Source organism: Astyanax mexicanus, chromosome 3, assembly GCF_023375975.1.
Source record: "Astyanax mexicanus isolate ESR-SI-001 chromosome 3, AstMex3_surface, whole genome shotgun sequence".
In the NCBI taxonomy this organism is placed as follows: Eukaryota; Metazoa; Chordata; class Actinopteri; order Characiformes; family Acestrorhamphidae; genus Astyanax; species Astyanax mexicanus.
The window spans coordinates 37166071-37186304 of record NC_064410.1 but is presented as its reverse complement, the minus strand read 5'-3'; the positions used below and the strand labels follow the sequence as shown (position 1 = coordinate 37186304).

Below are 20234 nucleotides of genomic sequence, written 5' to 3'. Positions count from 1 at the left end.
TATAGACTTTGGAATGGCCTAGTCAATGTCCTGACCTGAATCTTATTGAGATGCATTACCTTAAAAAGCCGATTCATGCTCCAATATGGTGGAATTACAACAATTCTGCAAAGAAAAGTGGGCTAAAATTCCTCCACAGCACTGTGTAAGACAGCACTGCAAGTTATGGCAGGTTCACACTACACTGTGTTTTAAGTCATCAGTCGTTGTGCTGTTCATACTACACGACTGGATGTGCTGTAGATGTAATCTTTGACAGGGGGTCACAAATTACATGATTTTTTCGCTGTGGGAAATCGACGACTCACCTGGCTGCCCTCCGGAACATGTTTATCAAGATAGCATGCCAGAACTAAACAAACTAGGACTAGCGATGCCATGCCAGATAATCTCTATAGTGGAGAATACGCGCTGAAGGAAAAAAAAAATAGATACACACGTCGCTCCTGACGCGGGATCAAACACGGGTTGTTAGGGTCGAGGTCCAATACACTACCGCTGCCGTGGCTAATTGGAACGCATCCGAAAAAAACGTCTTTTAAGGAGAAAGGGAGCCCAAAAACGAGCGGAAAAACAAAAACAGCTGGAAACTAAATGTACAGAAAATCTGGCTCTAAAGGCATTTTATTTATTTTTATAATATTGTTATAATTCAAATAACCTCACAAGCCAGATGTTTCATGCTTGCGGGCCACATCTGTCCCACGGGCCTCCTATTGCCGACGCCTGCTCTAGAGTTTAACAGTCATTTACTGATATAACAGGGGGTAATGCAGTAATGCAGGGGGTGGGTTTTGGACTTGTGGATCTCTCTTTCTCTGTAATTCCATTGGCGGTATGTAGCCGCTAATCCTGACTCCTAGTCGCCAACTGGGTCAGATATTTAGCATGCCAAATATTTTTTTCTCCCTAAATAATAAAAACCTTTATTCAAAACTGCATTTTGTGTTTATTTTTGTTGTTTTTGACTAATATTTAAATTTGTTTGAGGATCTGAAACATTTAAGAGTGACAAACATGCATAAAAAAAAGAAATCATGACTCACAGGTTTTGAGCTAGGTGTTGCTGTGACCTTAAAAGCCCCTTTAACTTAGCAGCTCTCTGAGCAATGCATGGGAACTTTTCTCCACTCTAGATCTTCAGGATGTGGAGGAGATGAAGAAGGAGGGTTTCTGTATTACTTACTCATACTACTAAAACAAATCAATCACACCCTGGCAAGCCCCTCTACCTCATTTTTCCCTTCAGGGGATGCAGATGTCCACCAGTCGGATTGTCGAGTCGACAATGAATTGTTTCATTTGTTCACACTTAATCATGGCGTGTACTTTCAAACATGTGCAATGCCCAACACTGACTCACACACACACCTTTCTTTACCTTGATAAAAGAAGGAGGAGGTGCAGACAGAAGCTCACAAGGTCTGACAGAGCACACTGGAACTCCTTAATTGTTGGAGTTTCCCTGTGTATGGGTGTTTGTGTGTGTTTGTGCGTGGGCGGCACGGTGCTCTCTGTTGTAGTCAATAGCCAACTCAGTTCTGAAACAGAGGCGTACTCTTGTGGTGTATTTCCACACATGTCAACGTGGGAAGTATGATGTCACATAATTATACTTATATCTCTGGGTTCCCTCTGTGTGTGACGGATTGTGTATATTAACAAAATCATCCAACATGTAAATTTAGACCTCTCCTTTAAGTCTGTAATTCAGAGAGTTGTACAACTGACTCAACCATTGTTATTTTTTAAAGGTGCTTTTACTTTAGTTTTAGTCTTTTGATGAAAATGTATATTTAGTCAAATTTTAGTCATTTAGTTATTATTACATTAAGTCTAGTAATGCATACTTTTTGAATGAATTTAAGCTATTTAAGCGCTAATGCTAATGTTTATTAAAGCAATAGCCTTTAAGTTTTGTGGCATTTAAATTATGGTAACATCAAAATGTTTTAAAGTAACTGAGCTATAAAGATGAAGACAAATAAAGCCAAGTTTCTCAAATCACACACTTCTACCAATTGACAGATTTATCCTAAAATTACTGGCTTTCAGTAGTCTAGTCTTTCGGTACTCAACTTAATTTTTAAACTCATCCAGTCAAGTAACAGAAGTGGGTTTAACTGGTGTCTAAGGTTAACATTGTGTCTCCGTTTACATGTAGCTACATAGCTTAAACAATTCTGTTCTTAGCAAAATATGCAGCACAACAAACCATTTAGCTATTAAACAATTAACAACCCAAACAAACTCTGTATTAACAGAGACAGGGAACAAGTTTGCTGTTAGGGTTTTCTGACAGAAACAGTCAGTGTTAGGAACATATATATATATACATGGCAGTGGAGAGATAGTCAGTACCAGCATCAATTATTTGTAATCACACTTCACATATGCGATAGGCCTGGTTTCATGGTGTGGGAAGCAATTAAATAAGATGCCAGATCACCTTTGGTCTTTACAGGCACTATTCCAGTAAATGACAATAAACCAATCATCACCATCATCAACTGATGATATCCGAGGCTGCAGATTTCCTCTTACCAACAAACAACACAGCTCTCTTACAACCTACTCAGATTGGGTGCTCTTCAAGAATTTCAGAGTGAAAAGGAAAGCAAAACTGAATCATGTCAATAATGTTTATGTCTTTATTTAATACTGTAGGAAATCAATGTTCATGTGCATGACACCAAGTGCACTCCAGATCTATGGAAGTTACAAAAAAATGTCTACAGAGCCAGTGTTTCATGAAGATATATGAAACAGGTTGCAAAAGCTTCAATGCCACATCACTGCAAGGTTACAAGCAAATATTTAGTGACTATGCTGCCTGTTGCATGCTTCTCAGCTGAAGCATTGGATTATCTCATTAATCATATAAAAAATAAATAATAAACTGATACTGTGCACAGGATAATGGTATTTAACATGTGTTTTTTATCCTGTTTGTATTTTCATAGTGCACTGTGCCTTCTTGGCTACATCTGCACATGTAAATATACATGTATCAACATAAATAATTCAAAAATGCAAAACCTGTAAAGAACAAACTTTGCTATGCAGATCCTACATTTGCTTAATACATTAAATATCTTACTAGACCCACCATAATCCATTAACTACTGAAGAGTCTTTGTTTTTCAGTGTGTGTACTGCTTTGATTAATGGGCCTGATGGATTGGTGCTTGAAACTTGAAGTACTGCCTGACTACACTGCAGTTTTTCAGCCACATCGGCTGCCAGCTTCTCCATTCGGGTGATTTACAACAAACATCAGTGCGTACTGACCAGTTCCATGAAAGCTTTTATTGTTTGTTAAGATATCATGACAGGTCATTAGCTCTGTGATTTATCTTTCACTGCCCCTTTTAAGATGTGGCTCAGTTCAAGAGTGCTAACATTGTTTTTTTTATTATTTTATATATTTTACATTATACTGTAAACAATTTTGTTTACTAAAACTTAAAATGTAAATATATATATATACATATATATATATATATATATATATATATATATATATATATATATATATATATATATATATATATATATATATATGTATGTATATATATATATTTAAGTAACTTTTCTTACAATTAAATACAGCTCTGGAAAAAATAAAACACCACTTAAAATTATTAATTTCTTTGAGTTTACCAAATTAAAAAACCTCTGGAATATAATCAAAAGGAAGAAACTAAAAGCAGTGTGTAAGACTGGTGGAGGAGAACATGCCAAGATGCATGAAAACTTTAATTAAAAACTAGGGTTATTCCACCAAATATTGATTTCTGAACTCTTAAAACCTGAATGAATATATGAATATGAATTTGCGTTATTTGAGGTTTGAAAGCTCTGCCCCTTTTTTTATTCCAGCCAGTTCTTATTTTCTGCAAATAAATGCTCTAAATGACAACATTTTTATTTGGAATTTGGGAAAAAATGCTGTCCATAGTTCATAGAATAAAACTGATTCAGAAACTAAAGTGGTCACTTATTTTTTCCAAAACTGTATATTTAATCAAATTACATTTTGTTTTTTTTTATTTAGAAAGCCGGAAAATATATATAGGTTAGAACCCAAAGACATAATAGTTGAATCCTACTTTAATTAGTTTTGTTATTTTCGTGCTGAATTTATTATGAAAAATCCTCCAGCGCGGCGGTTTTACAGCAGCAGCGCTAAATCAGTCCTGACGCTCTTACGTCTGACGTCAGGGGCGTCAACGTCACTGGAGGTCTGTGTGCAGGAAGTGAAGATGGCGACCGCCTACGAGAGATTCAATCTGTAAGTTTGTGGTGAATTTTACTTATATTCAGACTGAGACACGCCCTGTCCGCCTGTCCTGTACACTCGGTACATGAACCTCGCCTTGTGCTGTAGTGGAACTGTTCAGCCGCGCTGTGTTTGGGCAGGTTTCAGCTGTGAGTGTGTGTGAGACTGCTGCTGATCAGAAGTGATCAGAGAGCTGAGCTCTACACAGACATTCACTCTTTCATTTCACCCTCAGTCCTCACCTTCACCCATCTCACTCCACACTGCATTCATATTCGCATTAGCAGTATCTTGCTTGTCAGGCTGCCAGCTGACTATGTTGATCAGTTATGGCTAGCTAATGTTGCGGCTGCTGAGGTCAGCTGGAAACGTATGTGTGTATGTGTGTGTGTGTGTGTTCTGTATTTTTGTACTAGACAGAAAAGCAGAAGCTTTAAAACCTTTGAACTATTATTGGCTTGCTATTGAACGCATTTACAGACTTCTCCAGAGCAGCTTACTGCCCATATCTTAAGTGTTGTGTGTGTGTGGTCATTTAAGCTGGGAGGTGTGGTCTCTACTCTACATTTTATTAAGTTGATCCAGTGTTAGTAGCTGACCTTAGTAATGCTCTAATGACTAAACGCAATCAAATCCAAAGCCTTCACAGAAGACTGTAGTTTACGGCTGCAGCAAAATAGTATTGATTGAGTTGATTTTAGCTCTTCATTTTGGGGAAATGGAATGTCATTGATCTACACATGTTGGTGTGTGTGTGTGATATTGACAAAAAAACAATCTGGATAACTCCTGTAATTCTGACAATATTTTGCGTTATTAGGAAATGTGTACAAGTCTAGTGCTGTACTAGCCTGCACTTTTTAAATAGTGATTATTGCTTATTAAGTAATTAAATGGAACTATTTTAATTATGTTGATTTTTTTGTATTTACTTGAAACAAACAAAACACATTTAAATCACCAGTGCAAATATTAAACAGTGCCCGTATGTCATACCTGTCAAGTTTTAGATTTAAAAATAAGGGATATTTTCCTCTGTCCGCTTAAAGCCGTCCCACCAGCCCAACGAAGGTTCAGTATCTCTTACATTTTAAAACAGGTTTACAAAAAATCTAAAATAACCACATGTGAACCACTTACACACTACAATTAGATTATCAGAATCTGAACATGTTGTGGACATTCCTACATATGTCATTCTTTTAATACAGCCAAATTAAAAAACATTTACTATATCTTTTTTTTATTTAAGATTTCATGTCTTTTTTGTAATAAATGCACTCTTTTATATGATATATTTTTTATTTATTTAATGGATTTATAATTGAACAAAGAGTGCACAAATTCTGCAAAATGGTTGGTTACCTAAAAATGGTATTATGAGCTTTTACTAAAAGGACATGGACCAGATATATTCCATCAGTAAAAATTAGTCCTAAGGGGCCTACACAATAAATTTTAATTAATACTTCTTCCTTTTGATCACTCCACCCCTGATCAGTTCAGTTAATGTCGGTCCTCTCCACATTTCTAGTTAAACTGAGTCACAAGCTGTATTTTTTTTATTTTAAAAGGTTTAATCTGTGTGTTTTATTTCGGAGTATTTTTAAGCAGCTATCAGAAAAATCTCATCACAGTTTCCATGATTAGACTACCGTTACCTTTCTTTTAGAAAAATCGCTGCATGTATGTTTTAACATCAGCAGCTCCAACTAGCTGCCTGAACTCACAGCGAGGAGGGTGGGGCTTCCCCACACTGACCCTCCTTGCAAGCTGATTGGCTGTTTCTCCTGAAAGGCGGGACTTTCTCCTTGAACCGGCTCCACGATTGGTTAAGAGACACAGCGCGGTCAGTGCCCTGTATCCTCAATAATATATATTTTTTTATTTTAATAAAATACGGGAAAATACTAATACGGGAGGACGGCGGGAAAGAGGAGTAAAATACGGTAGTTTCCCGGCCAAAACGGGAGACTTGACAGGTATGCCGTATGTGTAAACCATGTGGCCTATCAGATTTTCTTAAGCTTAAATATTTGGTATTTAAATGTAAATAAAATAATTTGTGTTATATTGGCAGAATAATTCATATAAATATGTATGTATGTTTAACTGGGTGATTATCATTAGCCAGGTTAACCTAGGTTAGTTGTTAGCCAGGTAAAATAACAGTGTTTAGCTAATGTTAGCTAGTAAGTTAACTAGCTAAAGTTAACATTGTTGTGTTTAACCACGTAGCTAATGTTACCTAGCTAACTAGCTAGAATTGAGTGTTTTGCTGAACAGGCTAGCTATCATTAGCTAGGTTGGCTAAACATTAGCTAGGTTAGCTAACTAGCTAAAATGTACAGTATTTAGTTTAAACAGGTAGCAGTTAGCTATTGGCTAACTAGGTTATCTAGGCTAGCTAGTGTAGTTACCTGAGCTTTTTTCCTACAGTATAACTTACAAATACACTAATAAATATAAAATTATAATCTGACATTATCCAATATAAATATAAAAAGTCAGTCCAAACCTGTACAATCACATTACAGTTAATCAAATGTATCAATATAAATTAACACACCTCGCTCTAGTCGAAGAAATCGGTTGGTCTGGCGGTGTGTTTGAAGTTCTGCTCGTGCAGCGCTGCCTCGCGGCTCCGGGCCAGAGACCCGTCTAACTGCACTTGAAACGGTGACTTTAATGCAGATTTACCTGATAAAACAAGCCTTTATTTTATTTAGAATTAAAAAAAAAAAAACCGGAGAGCTGGACCAAATACACAAATTGACAATAAAAATGACTGTTGCAGTGGAGTCGTCTGCTTTTCTAAATATGAGTGGGTTTCAGTCACTTTATAAAAACACTTGTATTTATCACCACAGTATTCTGTAAATAAGCTTGGTTCAAATGTTTGAAATGCTGCTATTTCTCTGTATTGGTGACAGGAACACAGAAATGATTAATTAACAGAAATTATTATATACTGTATTATCATATCTCACAGTAGTTGTAATGCTTTTAAATGAGAATAATGTGCTGAGTTACTGAGTTTAATTGAGCGCTTTAATCGAAAAATAGGAAAAGTGATATCAGCTGTGCGAGTGTGAGCACGAGAGAGGTAGAGAGAGACAGAGAGATAGTGTGATTTGACAGTTTGGAGGAAAATGAAGTGTGAATGAAAGTAGTACATGGCTCAGTAAGTATCTTTGCTGGATCTTGCAAACCGGCCATGCCGATAAACAGAACATGTGCCCCGAACACACTCACAACAGAAACAGAAAAACTTGGGTGCAAGGTTAACCTATGCTGGAACACTGCATGGGCATTCCCAGTGCACATGTGCCGCAGTCTATAAGCAATATTATAAGCATATTGAATATTAAATATTTAAGGCATATTGATTTTTGTTTTCATGGATGACTTCCTAAATGCAAATACATTTATACAATGTGATTTTTGGAATTTTATTTTTGATATTCTATCTCTCACTGTTAAAACTAAACTACCTTTAAAATTATAGACTGTTCATGTCTTCGTCAATGGGCAAACATACTAAATCAGCAAGGGACTAAATAATTATTTCTTATTTCACTGTATAAATAAATTGGAATTTAACTGAATTAAGTTAGCATACTCAAAACGTCAGCTTGTGCATCATTAACATAGCGATTATGATATGACAATATACGATTTGACAATATACGATTTGACAATATACGATTTGACAATATACGATAGTGCCACATTGAAGGCAAGTCATTGGAAGCAGTGTGATACTCTATGCACTGTACTGCTGAGTGGCGAGAGCATGCATGGAGAGAGCATGCATCATCATTCAAGAGATCATAGTTTTATTGCTCCATGACTTAGTGCTGTGGGGCTCTGTACATTTCTAGCCCATACCTGACATTAGGCCTGGAGCTAGTAGTACAAATTTGCTCCAGTGACAAGACAATCTGTGTGTGAGTATTTGCACACCTGTGTCAGTGATGGGTGCCACTTAAAACAATAACTGTATTTATAAGAAAGGGTGTCTACCCACATTTCAAAATGTAGTTTTCTGCTATTAAAAAAAGAAGAAAACACTAGGACTTTGATTAGTCCAGCTGACAGATGTCTTTTACTCAAGATGAAGGCGATTTGTGCTTCAATAGCCCCTTGTTGTTTCACTTTATAGGCTCATATGCATTTCATCTGAGGTCATGTAATCCTCTAACAGTGGTTCTTTGTGCAATAGTTTGAAAAGCATGTAAGGCAGTACTAGGCCAAAGCAGGCATTAATACAAGGGCAGGATTGACTGCCTATTTACGATGGAACCCAACATTACCGTGCAGGAGATGTGCTTACTCTGCTCTTCGAGTGTATCCTGTGGTCAGGAACAAATTTAAGTGCACTGAAAATGTGCTGTTCAGCAAACTAGCAAGGAAGGAAGACTTAACCAGAATTGGCCCACATTCAGGAGGCATCAGAATAGCTCTGTTTGAACATGTTTGTCCTCTAGAGGTATGGATTTAAAGCTTCAGTCAGAACTTGCTGAACAGAGAGTTCACTGTAGGCAAATATCCAAGCCAGGGTAATAATAATCTACAAAAAAAAGTGGGTGATTAGCAAAAATTCAACATGTTCCTCTGATTGAAGTTTGACTGTTCTGCTTGCCCTCCAGTTATGGCTACCTTTGCAGTGCCTGCCCAAGGCAGGTAGTAAGTATTACTGACTACATTGAGGTTTATATGATACATGATCAGCCTAACTGTAGGCACCCGATGCATGGAACATTTCATTTTAGAAATTAAAATGCAGGCATGCAGTTAACATTCCTTAACTTACAGTGTCATTTGTGTACTGAGAATACATCAAAGAAGGCATTACCGCCCACAGTGGACAGCACAGTAGGTGGTAATTATGTAAGTATCTGAATCTGAATAGAATGTGTAAACAGACTGGCAAAAATTACACCCACATTCAGTTCAATTCTGCATTGACACGGGTCAGTGCAGCGTTTTTAGCTTCCATGGCACATGGCAAAAGTCACTAGTCATTAGTCAGTTAAATAAGTAAATAAAACTAAACCCTATAGTGCTTTACCACAGTTACTCTACCCTTGTTTTTGTTGTTTCCAGGCTATCAAGACCAGGAGTTACCACAGCCAAATTAAATCACTGCAAAAAATTTCTTGGCCCCCAAAATGTATATATTTTTTGCAAATTGCAGCCAAATACATCACAACTATCAGCGTTGTCATTTTTTCTTCCTGTGCACGTGAAGTAGAGCTTAGTTCAGGCCGAGATTTCCCACCACTTTACATGGGGCAGGCTCAAGAAAATGGTCTGACATAGGTGCCTGTTTTTTAATGATAAACTTATTTTATGTGTAACTATGGCATGATAATTACAAAATAGCAAAGTAACAAATCAAACTGTTTTTTTTTTTTTAAATAAAAGTTGCACACGATGGATGTTATAATTACACAGCTCTGGGGCTCAAGCACACGTGAGCTCCTTTACCTGTCTGCATTTGATTTGGAATGCTGTGTATAGCTGTTTAAAAAAAAATTAAAAATCTATGCTTCTTTGGTGTTGCAGTGTTAATTAACATCATTTTAAACAGATTTCACTCATTTAAAATGCCTGAAGATGTTTTGGAAAAAGCTCAGTTTTAACGCTCTACTTACTAAAAAAAATGTCAGGTTTAAATCGGGCTCTGACTTATCTTCTTCTTTTCGTGTCTTGAAGCTTGTTGGTTATATGATTGTTTCCCTTTTGCGTTTTTATTGAATATGGCAAGATCTTTTAAGCTGCACTGATTGTGTAGTAGGGGGCAAACAAGGCAGTGCTGCATTGTGTGGTCCTCTCCACATTCACAGGTGGTTTGGCCAACTTTGTAGCCCCATCTAGCCATGGCAGCTTTTGATCGTCCTGTTCCTGTTCTCAGGCGATTGAGTCTTCCACTGGACCCACGGTGCTTCTGAGCCCGGAGGGAGGGTTTCAGATGGGTGAATACTAGGGGTGTCACGATCTCGATATTTTATCGAATCGAAATGAGGTCATGGTCTCGAGTATCGAAGTCAAAAAGAGGATCGACGATCCCTCCCGCGCGCGCTACGCAAATAGGGGGGGAGGGGGGGCGGGGGTTGGGCGCGCAGGTTTTGTATCTGTATCTAACGGAGGGTGGGTGCGCGCAGGTGAGAGCGTGTGAACTCGCTGAAATGCGTGTGTCAGTGTGACTTGAGAACACTGACTATAGATCACAGTGAGGTGGATTAAAAATCTTAAACTTATAATTGACTACACCTGTTGCTTTCCATTGAATTAAAAAAACATCTTTCTCTCAGATAAAGTAAACACAAGCGTGTTTCTGACTAAAATAAAAGCTTTTCAGGAGAGATATAAGTTATGTGTAAATATTTATAAGACAATACCTGACAAAATCTGTTTTAATGACGTTAATAAACATCACTGTGACAGCGCTAGTCACAGTTTCACCACATCACCTATCTAACCAGCCTGTACTGATTTCTGCCCCCCAATAATGCTTTCAATAACCTCTAATAGCCTTTAATAGTCTTCAGTAGCCTTTAAAAGACTTACCTGGCGGCCGTGGTGTGTCCACTAAACTCCGTAGTTATAAACATCCTGAGGTTAGCAGCGCGCTAACTGACCTGTTTATAATGTAATCCGAGCAGTGACTCCGTGTCGGCTGTTCTAACCTGCTGCTGTTAGCTGCTTGGGCTGAAAGATGAACTGTAGTGAGCTGTATTATCCGGTTAGTGGGGTTAAAACCTTTATTTGTTTACAGAAACAGTAAAAACGGACTGGCTGAGCTCTGTAGCCCGTGGCTGGGCTGTACTGAAGTAGTGACTGAGTGAAGAGAGCGGGGCTTGTGCTGCTGCAGCTCCGACTAGTGGTTGGATGAAGAACTGCAGCTTCATGTAAGTGAGCAGTTTCACCAGCCATCCACACACAGCTCTGATAAACTGCTTGTTTTAATAGTGCACACTGTTGCTACCAAAAAAAGTCACTAGATGGCATTACCATATATATCGTAATAAATAATAATAATAATAATATTTATAATATTTATAATAATAATAATAATAAATATATTATTTAAATTTTATGAGGCATAAAATAATAACAAGAAAAAAAAAAACAAGAAAATCGAGAATCGAATCGAATCGTGACCCTCAAATCGAAAATGAAATCGAATCGAGGATTTAGAGAATCGTGACACCCCTAGTGAATACACATGTTAAAGGGAGGGGGGTCATCCTCAAGTCTTTTTGTCCATAGTTGGAGTATGGTTTCTTCCCGTGATGCTAATAGGGGCTGGACATGGCTAAGAAAGCATGGGCTCGGACTTATAATGACAGTTTATGGGGCGGGGCGGGCGGGCGAGCTTGGGCAGAACGTCCACAGGCTTGGGCCAGGTCAGGTTGGATTTTTCGGGCCCGAAAAACTCTAACGCGAAGCCTAGTGCTGCGTACTTATAGCTTATTTTTTTGTATGGTTTTATGTTTGATTTTTTTTGGTTCTCTTCACTTGTAGATGGTCCAACTTCAGGGCCTTTTGTTGTTAAAGACCCTGTATTAACTATATATCCTTGATGTGTAAAACACAAAGCACAGGAGAACCTGTTCAATCAGACTTTCATTAATAATGCTACTAGCATGCTAATCTACTAGCTAGCTCTGCCTGACATGTTACTGTACTACACCAAATCAATCAATGACTTGATCTTAACATACTTTGTTTTGCAAAGAAATTAACCTCTTATCATCTTATTAATTCATTATTGATTAACTTCACATCTTAAATTACACGTGCTAAACTCTCTGTATATTTAAAATAATTTTTATTTTGCATTTTGGCTTCAGGCACTTATGCAGTACCATGCAGTGGCCCAGAGATTGAAAAACACTGCTCTAGACGTTTTTGTGGTGCATGCAGTTTTACACAGTTCCAGAAATGCTAATGATACCCATGACATGTTCAGCAATGTGTACTGTGGTAGAATTCATCACAATAATGATAACATCATAATGGTACCCACAGATAGCTACAAGTAAGCAATGGTTTCCTGCAGTAGCTACATCACTTGAGAAAATCCACTGCTGCTGCAGTTGCAAAATCTGTTCTGTCAGTTACAGTAGGTTCTGATTATCAGTATGAATAGCAGGAAAGACAAGGCAGAGAGAGAGAGAGAGAGAGAGAGAGAGAGAGAGAGAGAGAGAGAGAGAGAGATTTGCTAGCAAGATTTGCTAGATTTGATAGCAAGTGCCATCTGTGAATGATTTTGCTATGCTGTCCTACTAAAATAAACAATTATTTACTTAATAATAAATTACATCTTTATTTTTTATGAAAATAATCCCTTCTTAGTTGTTTCCACATGTCATACACATGAAATAATTCAGGAGAATATTTCCATCCACTGTGTTTCCCTTCCACAGGCACGCAACCCCTGAAAAGTTCTACATCGAGGCCTGTGATGATGGGTCTAATGATGTCCTCGTCATCGACAGGGTTTCCACAGAGATGACCCTAAAAGGTAAAACCCAAATAGACGAACCGAGACAGATTTGTGGTCAAAGGCTGTGCGCAGAATGGGTTTCATCCTGGAAATAAAGTGAACTGCACACGCAAGCTTGTATCAAAAAGAAATTGCATAAAGCATATATGCATATATTTTTGGATTTATTGACGCACCTATGTTCACTCCTGGAGCACTGTATCTTCCATATTGTGGAAAAATGAACAGGTTGAGGTTATGTGAAGACATAAAGTAAAATGCTTAAATCAGTATAATTATTTATCTTATCTGTTCATTCCCTTTAGTTGTAAATCTTTACACTGTAAATGGCAGCTTTTTTTCTTTAAATAATGTACAATGAATAAAAAGAACTAAAAAAGCTGTTAATATAACTATATATAGGGTATGTTTGATCATCGTAATTATAGGTCAATATATGTCAATAACCAGTTCTTATATTTTCCTTTTTGTAAAGTGTGAAATATACTATTACTGCTGGAAGGGGCTTTTTATCTTTTCACAAAGGTGCCACTCTTATTTTATTCGTAGTAAAAAAAGAATAGCAAGAACGTTGTTCTTGGGCAAAAGAAAATGAACAAAAAAATATATGTAACTCTCTTGTAAAGTGAACTGACATGTCTTTTAAAGGTATTAAGGACATCCCTCCATCCGGAGTTACCAAGCCCATCTGTGGGATTATGGGAACTATTCGGCTCGTGGCTGGTAGGTCAAACTGTTATTTTGCAAGGCTTAAAGTAAGCATACACGTGTTAAAATAAATAGTTTACACTGTTTCCCCTTAGTTTTAAAAACATTTATTTTAGCTTTTTTTCCATAGTTTTTGTCTTATATTCTGCTAATACACACTTAATCATTTTAATTCCACAGGTACCTTGAACTTGTAAAACACAATCTGTATAAATAAAACCATATATGTAAACCCCACAGTGTGTCTAACAAGTGGTGTTCCCAACCAATCACCAATGAATCATCAAGAGATCATCAAGCTGCAGCCTTAAACACTACTTGCACCCTTACTGCAGACTACTTCAATCTGTTACATAATCTCTAGGAGACTTGCTAATGTGGTTCTTGACACATAATAAAACAGTGTTATTATTATATGTCACATACCTCAAAAGTGTCGGAATGATTGATTTGAAGCTGGTTAAAGATGTAAAACCTCATAGCTCTAGCACAAACCTTACAAAGCAATAGTCAAACTGATTGTCTGTGAATAAGTTAAAGAGGTATATAATATGGTGAATTTAACCATGCACTGAGCTATTTCTTTAAACCCAGGCACATTAGATAGTTTGGTTTGAAACCGTGCAGAAGCCTCAGGGCTGCAGGAGTAAGTTCTTTTTCATGGGAAGCAGGTAGAGGTACTAATTTGTTTGTGTCTGCAGGGATGTACCTTATAGTCATCATCCGGAAGAGGAAAGTGGGCAGTCTGTTTGGTCACACGGTGTGGAAGGCAGTTGAGTTCGACCTGATCTCCTACAAAAAGACCATATTGCATCTGACAGACAACCAGGTACGTATCAGATACAGGTCAAACCACTGATGCATGAGAAATTAAAAAAAAAACACAGAAGTGTGCGTGGTTTATCATGTCAACAGCAGACATAAGGAGCGATTATGGGTCATCCAGCTTTTACACTGTACAAATTTGTCATTGTCAATTCAGTTAGATATGAGATATTGGCTTAATGTGAGACACAATATCAGCTACTTGTGTCTGCCTGTTTTCTGCACTTGTTTCAAAATGACAAGGTACCGGGAATACACAATCTTTCACTTTAAATTCCGAACCACCCATACCTCATAATAAAACTCAGTTAAGTTTACCCATGCTGAGTAACAGTTCAGGTATTACTAAGTTAAGTGTTTCACTGTTCCATTATTTATAGTTTTAAGAGTTTTATGCTTTGAAGGCTGGTTTCCCGGCATCAGCTATATTTTCTATTCTAGTCAGGACTAGGCTTTCCATAGAATGCTTTTGAGCTGAGTCTTTTAAGTTCTTTTTTAAGTTCTTTATTGTATAAATAGTAAGTATGTGACTTTGCGTAAAGCAAAAATGCTTTGCAAAAACACTGCTCTGCTTTTATTGGCCGGTTTGGGTCACCTTAGTGTCACACAGGAAACACATAATAGTGCTGGACAGTTAATCGAAAATGAATCGAAACTGACATTAATACTTTCCCCACATTTGGGTTTTTCCCATTAAAAACATATTTCTTTGTGTGTAGTTACATGACTCCCCCTGTCCACTCGCTGAATTGTATGCAGCTTGAGAAGATCTCAACATCAAGCCAACTGAGAAACTCTATCAGCTTATATAATATAATTGATTTTAGTTCAGATTGTGCAGCACTACCACACATCATAGCACAAAAACAATATTTCTTGAGTCTTACATGATACTGTTGCTCATTTCCAAGAGTTGTCAGCAAACCACAGAGATTGTAACCTTGCTCTCCACTCAATTCTTTGGGTTTGGCTTTTTAAGTTTCAAAAATGATGTATAATTGAGGTGGTAGAGAGCATTGAAGGGTAGTATAGCAAAAACACTCAGCTAACATTAACTTTTAGCCTAGCATAGCATTCTGTGTACACTGCTGCAGGAAAACCACAATCATGAGGATGAAGATGATGTGGTTGAGTATAACAAGCATCAGTACCACCATTTTCTCCAGACTGTTGCATCAGCTTTGACTAGTGGTAGGGCTTTCATTGTTGCAGATTTCTTACAGGTGTAAATGTAATAAATCAAGATTATGGAGCTTTTGAATTGGTTTGATTTTCATCTCTTTTTGGTTATCCTTAATTGTCTTTTGATTGATTCTTCCTGCAAGTACGTCTTAAGGTGTGCAACAGTACAGGGTCGTCACTGTCACATTTTTTGTTAAAAAATTCTCCATACATACGACTGCAGACAGGCCTCTTCCGCATGCATGTAATGTGTGCAGCATGTGGTTTTGTATTGTTGTATTGAAAGAAGAACCCAAAAGTCTTTTAAGTTTACAGTGTGTCACTTCACATAATGAACTCTCATTGCTTCATTATAGGGAGCTTTTAATCCGTGTTCAGGAAACTGGGCCAGTGTTTTTAGCAGAGCCAGTGATTTTAGCAGATCAGAACAAGGCTTTTTTTTTAAGGTGTGTGTATTGCTAGGTGATGATAAGGAGTCCTCATACAGCAGCAGCATGTTTATATTATAGCCTATTACAGCAATATCTCATTACAGTCGCGCAGGCACAGTGCATTATCATCAAAGCTAATGGTTTCTTTGAAATGCTGTGTGTAGCTGCAGCCTGCAGTGTGATGAGCAACAGGGTGTTTCTCCTACAGGAGGTGGAAACTGAGGCCTGCCTCCAGAAGAACCAGCAAAACTGGAGGGGTCAGTGTAAGAGCATGAAAAACGAGTGTTAGCAACCCTCTTGTGGTGCTGTACTAACCAGTGAGGTGTTGGTTGATTGTTATGACCTCACAGTGATTTAACATACCTGTAAGTCTTTTGAAGTGATTTAGTTCTGTAAAACAAATCAAATAGAGACATATGTTTAACAGAGGAAAAAAAAAGAGTTATTCTTAAACTGTTTTCGTAGGAAGTCCAAGACAGCCCATGTGCTTTTTATTTTTATATTTTAAGTTGAATTTGAGAATATTTCTGGGATATCTTGCCCATACTGTTTATATCTTTTAGTTAATTTAGTTATTTATGTATTTTTATATTTTAATGGAACACAGAGGCAGCATAGGAACTCAAGCAGCTCATACCATTGGAATCAAAATGGACCATCATTATACCAATATCAAATTCAAACATCAGAATGTAATTTCAATAGCAACAACAAATATACAAATACTGCCTGAATAGTTGTTTAAGAAAAAATCTTTTTAAAATCAGATTATTCAAATAAAAAAATATATTTTAAATATATACTCCAATGATAAATTAATAGTCTTTGGATAAAAGTCATAGAGCTACATTAGTTGTGAACAGAATGTTATTTGCCCTGTATATAAAAGCATCTGCCATAAAACAGCCTTAGGGTGGGAAGTAAGCCCAATATATATATATATATATATATATATATATATATATATATATATATATATATATATATATATATATATATATATATATATATATATATATTTATATTTATATTTATTTATTTATTTTTTCTAACTAATGCAATTCTTGGTCGATGCCAATATCCAATATAACAGCCTTAGGGTGGGAAGTAAGCCCAAAATATATATACATATATATATATATATATATATACGTATATATATATATATATATATATATATATATATATACGTATATATATATATATATATATATATATACGTATATATATATATATATATATATATATATATATATATATATATATATATATATATATATATATACACAGTTGTGGTCAAAAGTTTACATACACTTGTAAAGAAACATAATGTTATGGCTGTCTTGAGTTTTCAATAAGTTCTACAACTCTTATTTTTCTGTGATAGAGTGATCGGAACACATACATGTTTGTCACAAAAAACAGTCATAAAATTTGGTTCTTTCATAAATTTATTATGGGTCTGCTGAAAATGTCACCAAATCTGCTGGGTCAAAAATATACATACAGCAACAAAATTTGTCAATTTTGGTGATGTAGCGAGTTGTGTCAATCAAATTAGCTTCATGTCATGGCCTCTTCACTTCTTGTAAGTGATTCTGATTGACTACAGCTGTTGACTTCTCATGAGCCCATTTAAATAGGGCTCATTTGACCCAGTGATTAGACTCAGCTACAAAAGCTACAATGGGAAAGTCAAAGGAACTCAGTGTGGATCTGAAAAAGCGAATTATTGACTTGAACAAGTCAGGGAAGTCACTTGGAGCCATTTCAAAGCAGCTACAGGTCCCAAGAGCAACTGTGCAGACAATTATACGCAAGTATAAAGTGCATGGAACAGTTGTGTCACTGCCACGATCAGGAAGAAAACGCAAGCTATCACATGCTGCCGAGAGGAGATTGGTCAGGATGGTCAAGAGTCAACCAAGAATCACCAAGAAGCAGGTCTGCAAGGATTTGGAAGCTGATGGAACACAGGTGTCAGTCTCCACAGTCAAGCGTGTTTTACATCGCCATGGACTGAGAGGCTGCCGTGCAAGAAAGAAGCCCTTGCTCCAGAAAAGGCACCTTAAGACTCGGCTGAAGTTTGCTGCTGATCACATGGACAAAGATAAAACCTTCTGGAGGAAAGTTCTCTGGTCAGACGAAACAAAAATTGAGCTGTTTGGCCACAACACCCAGCAATATGTTTGGAGGAGAAAAGGTGAGGCCTTTAATCCCAGGAACACCATGCCTACTGTCAAGCATGGTGGTGGTAGTATTATGCTCTGGGGATGTTTTGCTGCCAGTGGAACTGGTTCTTTGCAGAAAGTAAATGGGATAATGAAGAAGGAGGATTACCTCCAAATTCTGCAGGAAAACTTAAAACCATCAGCCCGAAGGTTGGGTCTTGGGCGCAGTTGGGTGTTCCAACAAGACAATGACCCAAAACACACATCAAAACTGGTAAAGGAATGGCTAAACCAGGCTAGAATTAAGGTTTTAGAATGGCCTTCCCAAAGTCCTGACTTAAACCCCATTGAGAACATGTGGACAGTGCTAAAGAAACGGGTTCATGCAAGAAAACCATCACATTTAGCTGAACTGCACCAATTCTGTCAAGAAGAGTGGTCAAACATTTGACCTGAAGCTTGCCAGGAGCTTGTGGATGGCTACCAAAAGCGCCTAGTTGCCGTGAAAATGGCCAAGGGACATGTAACCAAATACTAATGTTGCTGTATGTATATTTTTGACCCAGCAGATTTGGTGACATTTTCAGCAGACCCATAATAAATTTATGAAAGAACCAAATTTTATGACTGTTTTTTGTGACAAACATGTATGTGTTCCGATCACTCTATCACAGAAAAATAAGAGTTGTAGAACTTATTGAAAACTCAAGACAGCCATAACATTATGTTTTTTTACAAGTGTATGTAAACTTTTGACCACAACTGTATATATATATATATATTTATTTATTTATTTTTTCTAACTAATGCAATTCTTGGTCGATGCCAATATCCAATATAACATGTAAATATCTGCCAATGTTGATATACTTAAGAGTGGACACCCCGATGTAACTTTAGAAATGTATCATTTACATGCCTTGCATTTTTTTGTGCAACAATTGGACAGCAATGCATGGTTCTTTTCCGACATACAACAAATAGCTCAGCATGGGGGTCTTCGAATGGTCTAGCAGAATAAGGCGATGCCACTATGATCAGGAGATCGCTGGTTCGAACCTGTTCACGTAGCTTGCCATCAGCTGCCGGAGCCCTAAGAGAGCACAAATGGCCTTGCTCTCTCTCACGATGGGTAGATGGCGCTCTCTCCTCACATCACTCCAAAGGATAATGTCTGCAGCACAGGACGTCTGTGAGCTGATGTATCAGAACCGAGTCGCTGCACGTTTCTCCGAGCACACTGTGATGCTACTCTGCAAAGCTGCATTAGCCGCAGTTCAAAAAGAGGCAGTGGCTGACTTCACATGTATCAAAGGAGCCATGTGCTAGTCTTCACCCTCCTGGTGTTGGGGCATCAATTGTGATAGGAGGTGTTCTAATGAGTGGGTTGTGTAATTGGCCGTCTAAATTGTGAGAAAATGGCATAAAAATTTGTAATAAAAAAAATATATATAATAATAATAATAATAATAACTCAACAAGTATCAGTATGAAATATCCAGACATTGGCTGACACTAACGATTAAAAAATATATATATTATTAACATTCTCTTTTAATACATTTTTACACTATTACTAGTAACCCGTTGCATGTTGGGCCTGCAGATTTAGTCTCACCTTATCAGTGCCTCCCTGCAATCAGCTGTGGATGCACCCCAGCTGCTGTTATAAGGAGTGATCAGTATTGAGTGCTAAAGGTGTGTGTTTGTGTGTGTTAGAGAGTGGTCACCCTGTCAAGTCCTTCCAGCTTCTCCGCCTCTCAGGCTAACTAGCTTAGCGTTTAGATCCTCTTACTTCAGACAGAGGAAAGGTCCTCAGGGGCTGCTGGTGTTGGTTGGAGGAATTAGCTGTCAGGGTGCTACATGCATGCGCTGCTGCTTTCAGCTCCACTCAGGCCGCAGTGAATTGGAGTAGTTTTAGAGCAGGATTAGCATGCTCAGCGCTGTGGGATGTGCTTGATTGGATCACAGTGTGCTCCTACCTCTCCCCTTACCTTCATGTTGTTTTACATTAACACGACTCCTACCTGATACAGGAAACTTATTTGTATATGTAGTGTTGTGTTTTTCATTAATTAACTATGTACACTGCCCATCAAAAGTTTGGAGACACCTTG

At 37.4% G+C, this 20234-nt stretch overlaps 1 protein-coding gene across 1 annotated transcript in view; it reads left to right on the top strand.

Moving 5' to 3' along the window:
• The first annotated feature begins 4202 nt into the window (after positions 1 to 4202).
• sacm1la (SAC1 like phosphatidylinositide phosphatase a) overlaps positions 4203 to 20234 on the top strand; it is a 33863-nt gene continuing 17831 nt past the window's right edge. Inside the window, exons 1-4 of the mRNA XM_007228537.3 lie at positions 4203 to 4294; positions 12721 to 12818; positions 13449 to 13523; positions 14210 to 14337. Coding sequence (XP_007228599.1) covers positions 4266 to 4294; positions 12721 to 12818; positions 13449 to 13523; positions 14210 to 14337 — 330 coding nt within the window. The 5' untranslated portion in view covers positions 4203 to 4265. The remainder of the gene's footprint in view (positions 4295 to 12720; positions 12819 to 13448; positions 13524 to 14209; positions 14338 to 20234) is intronic.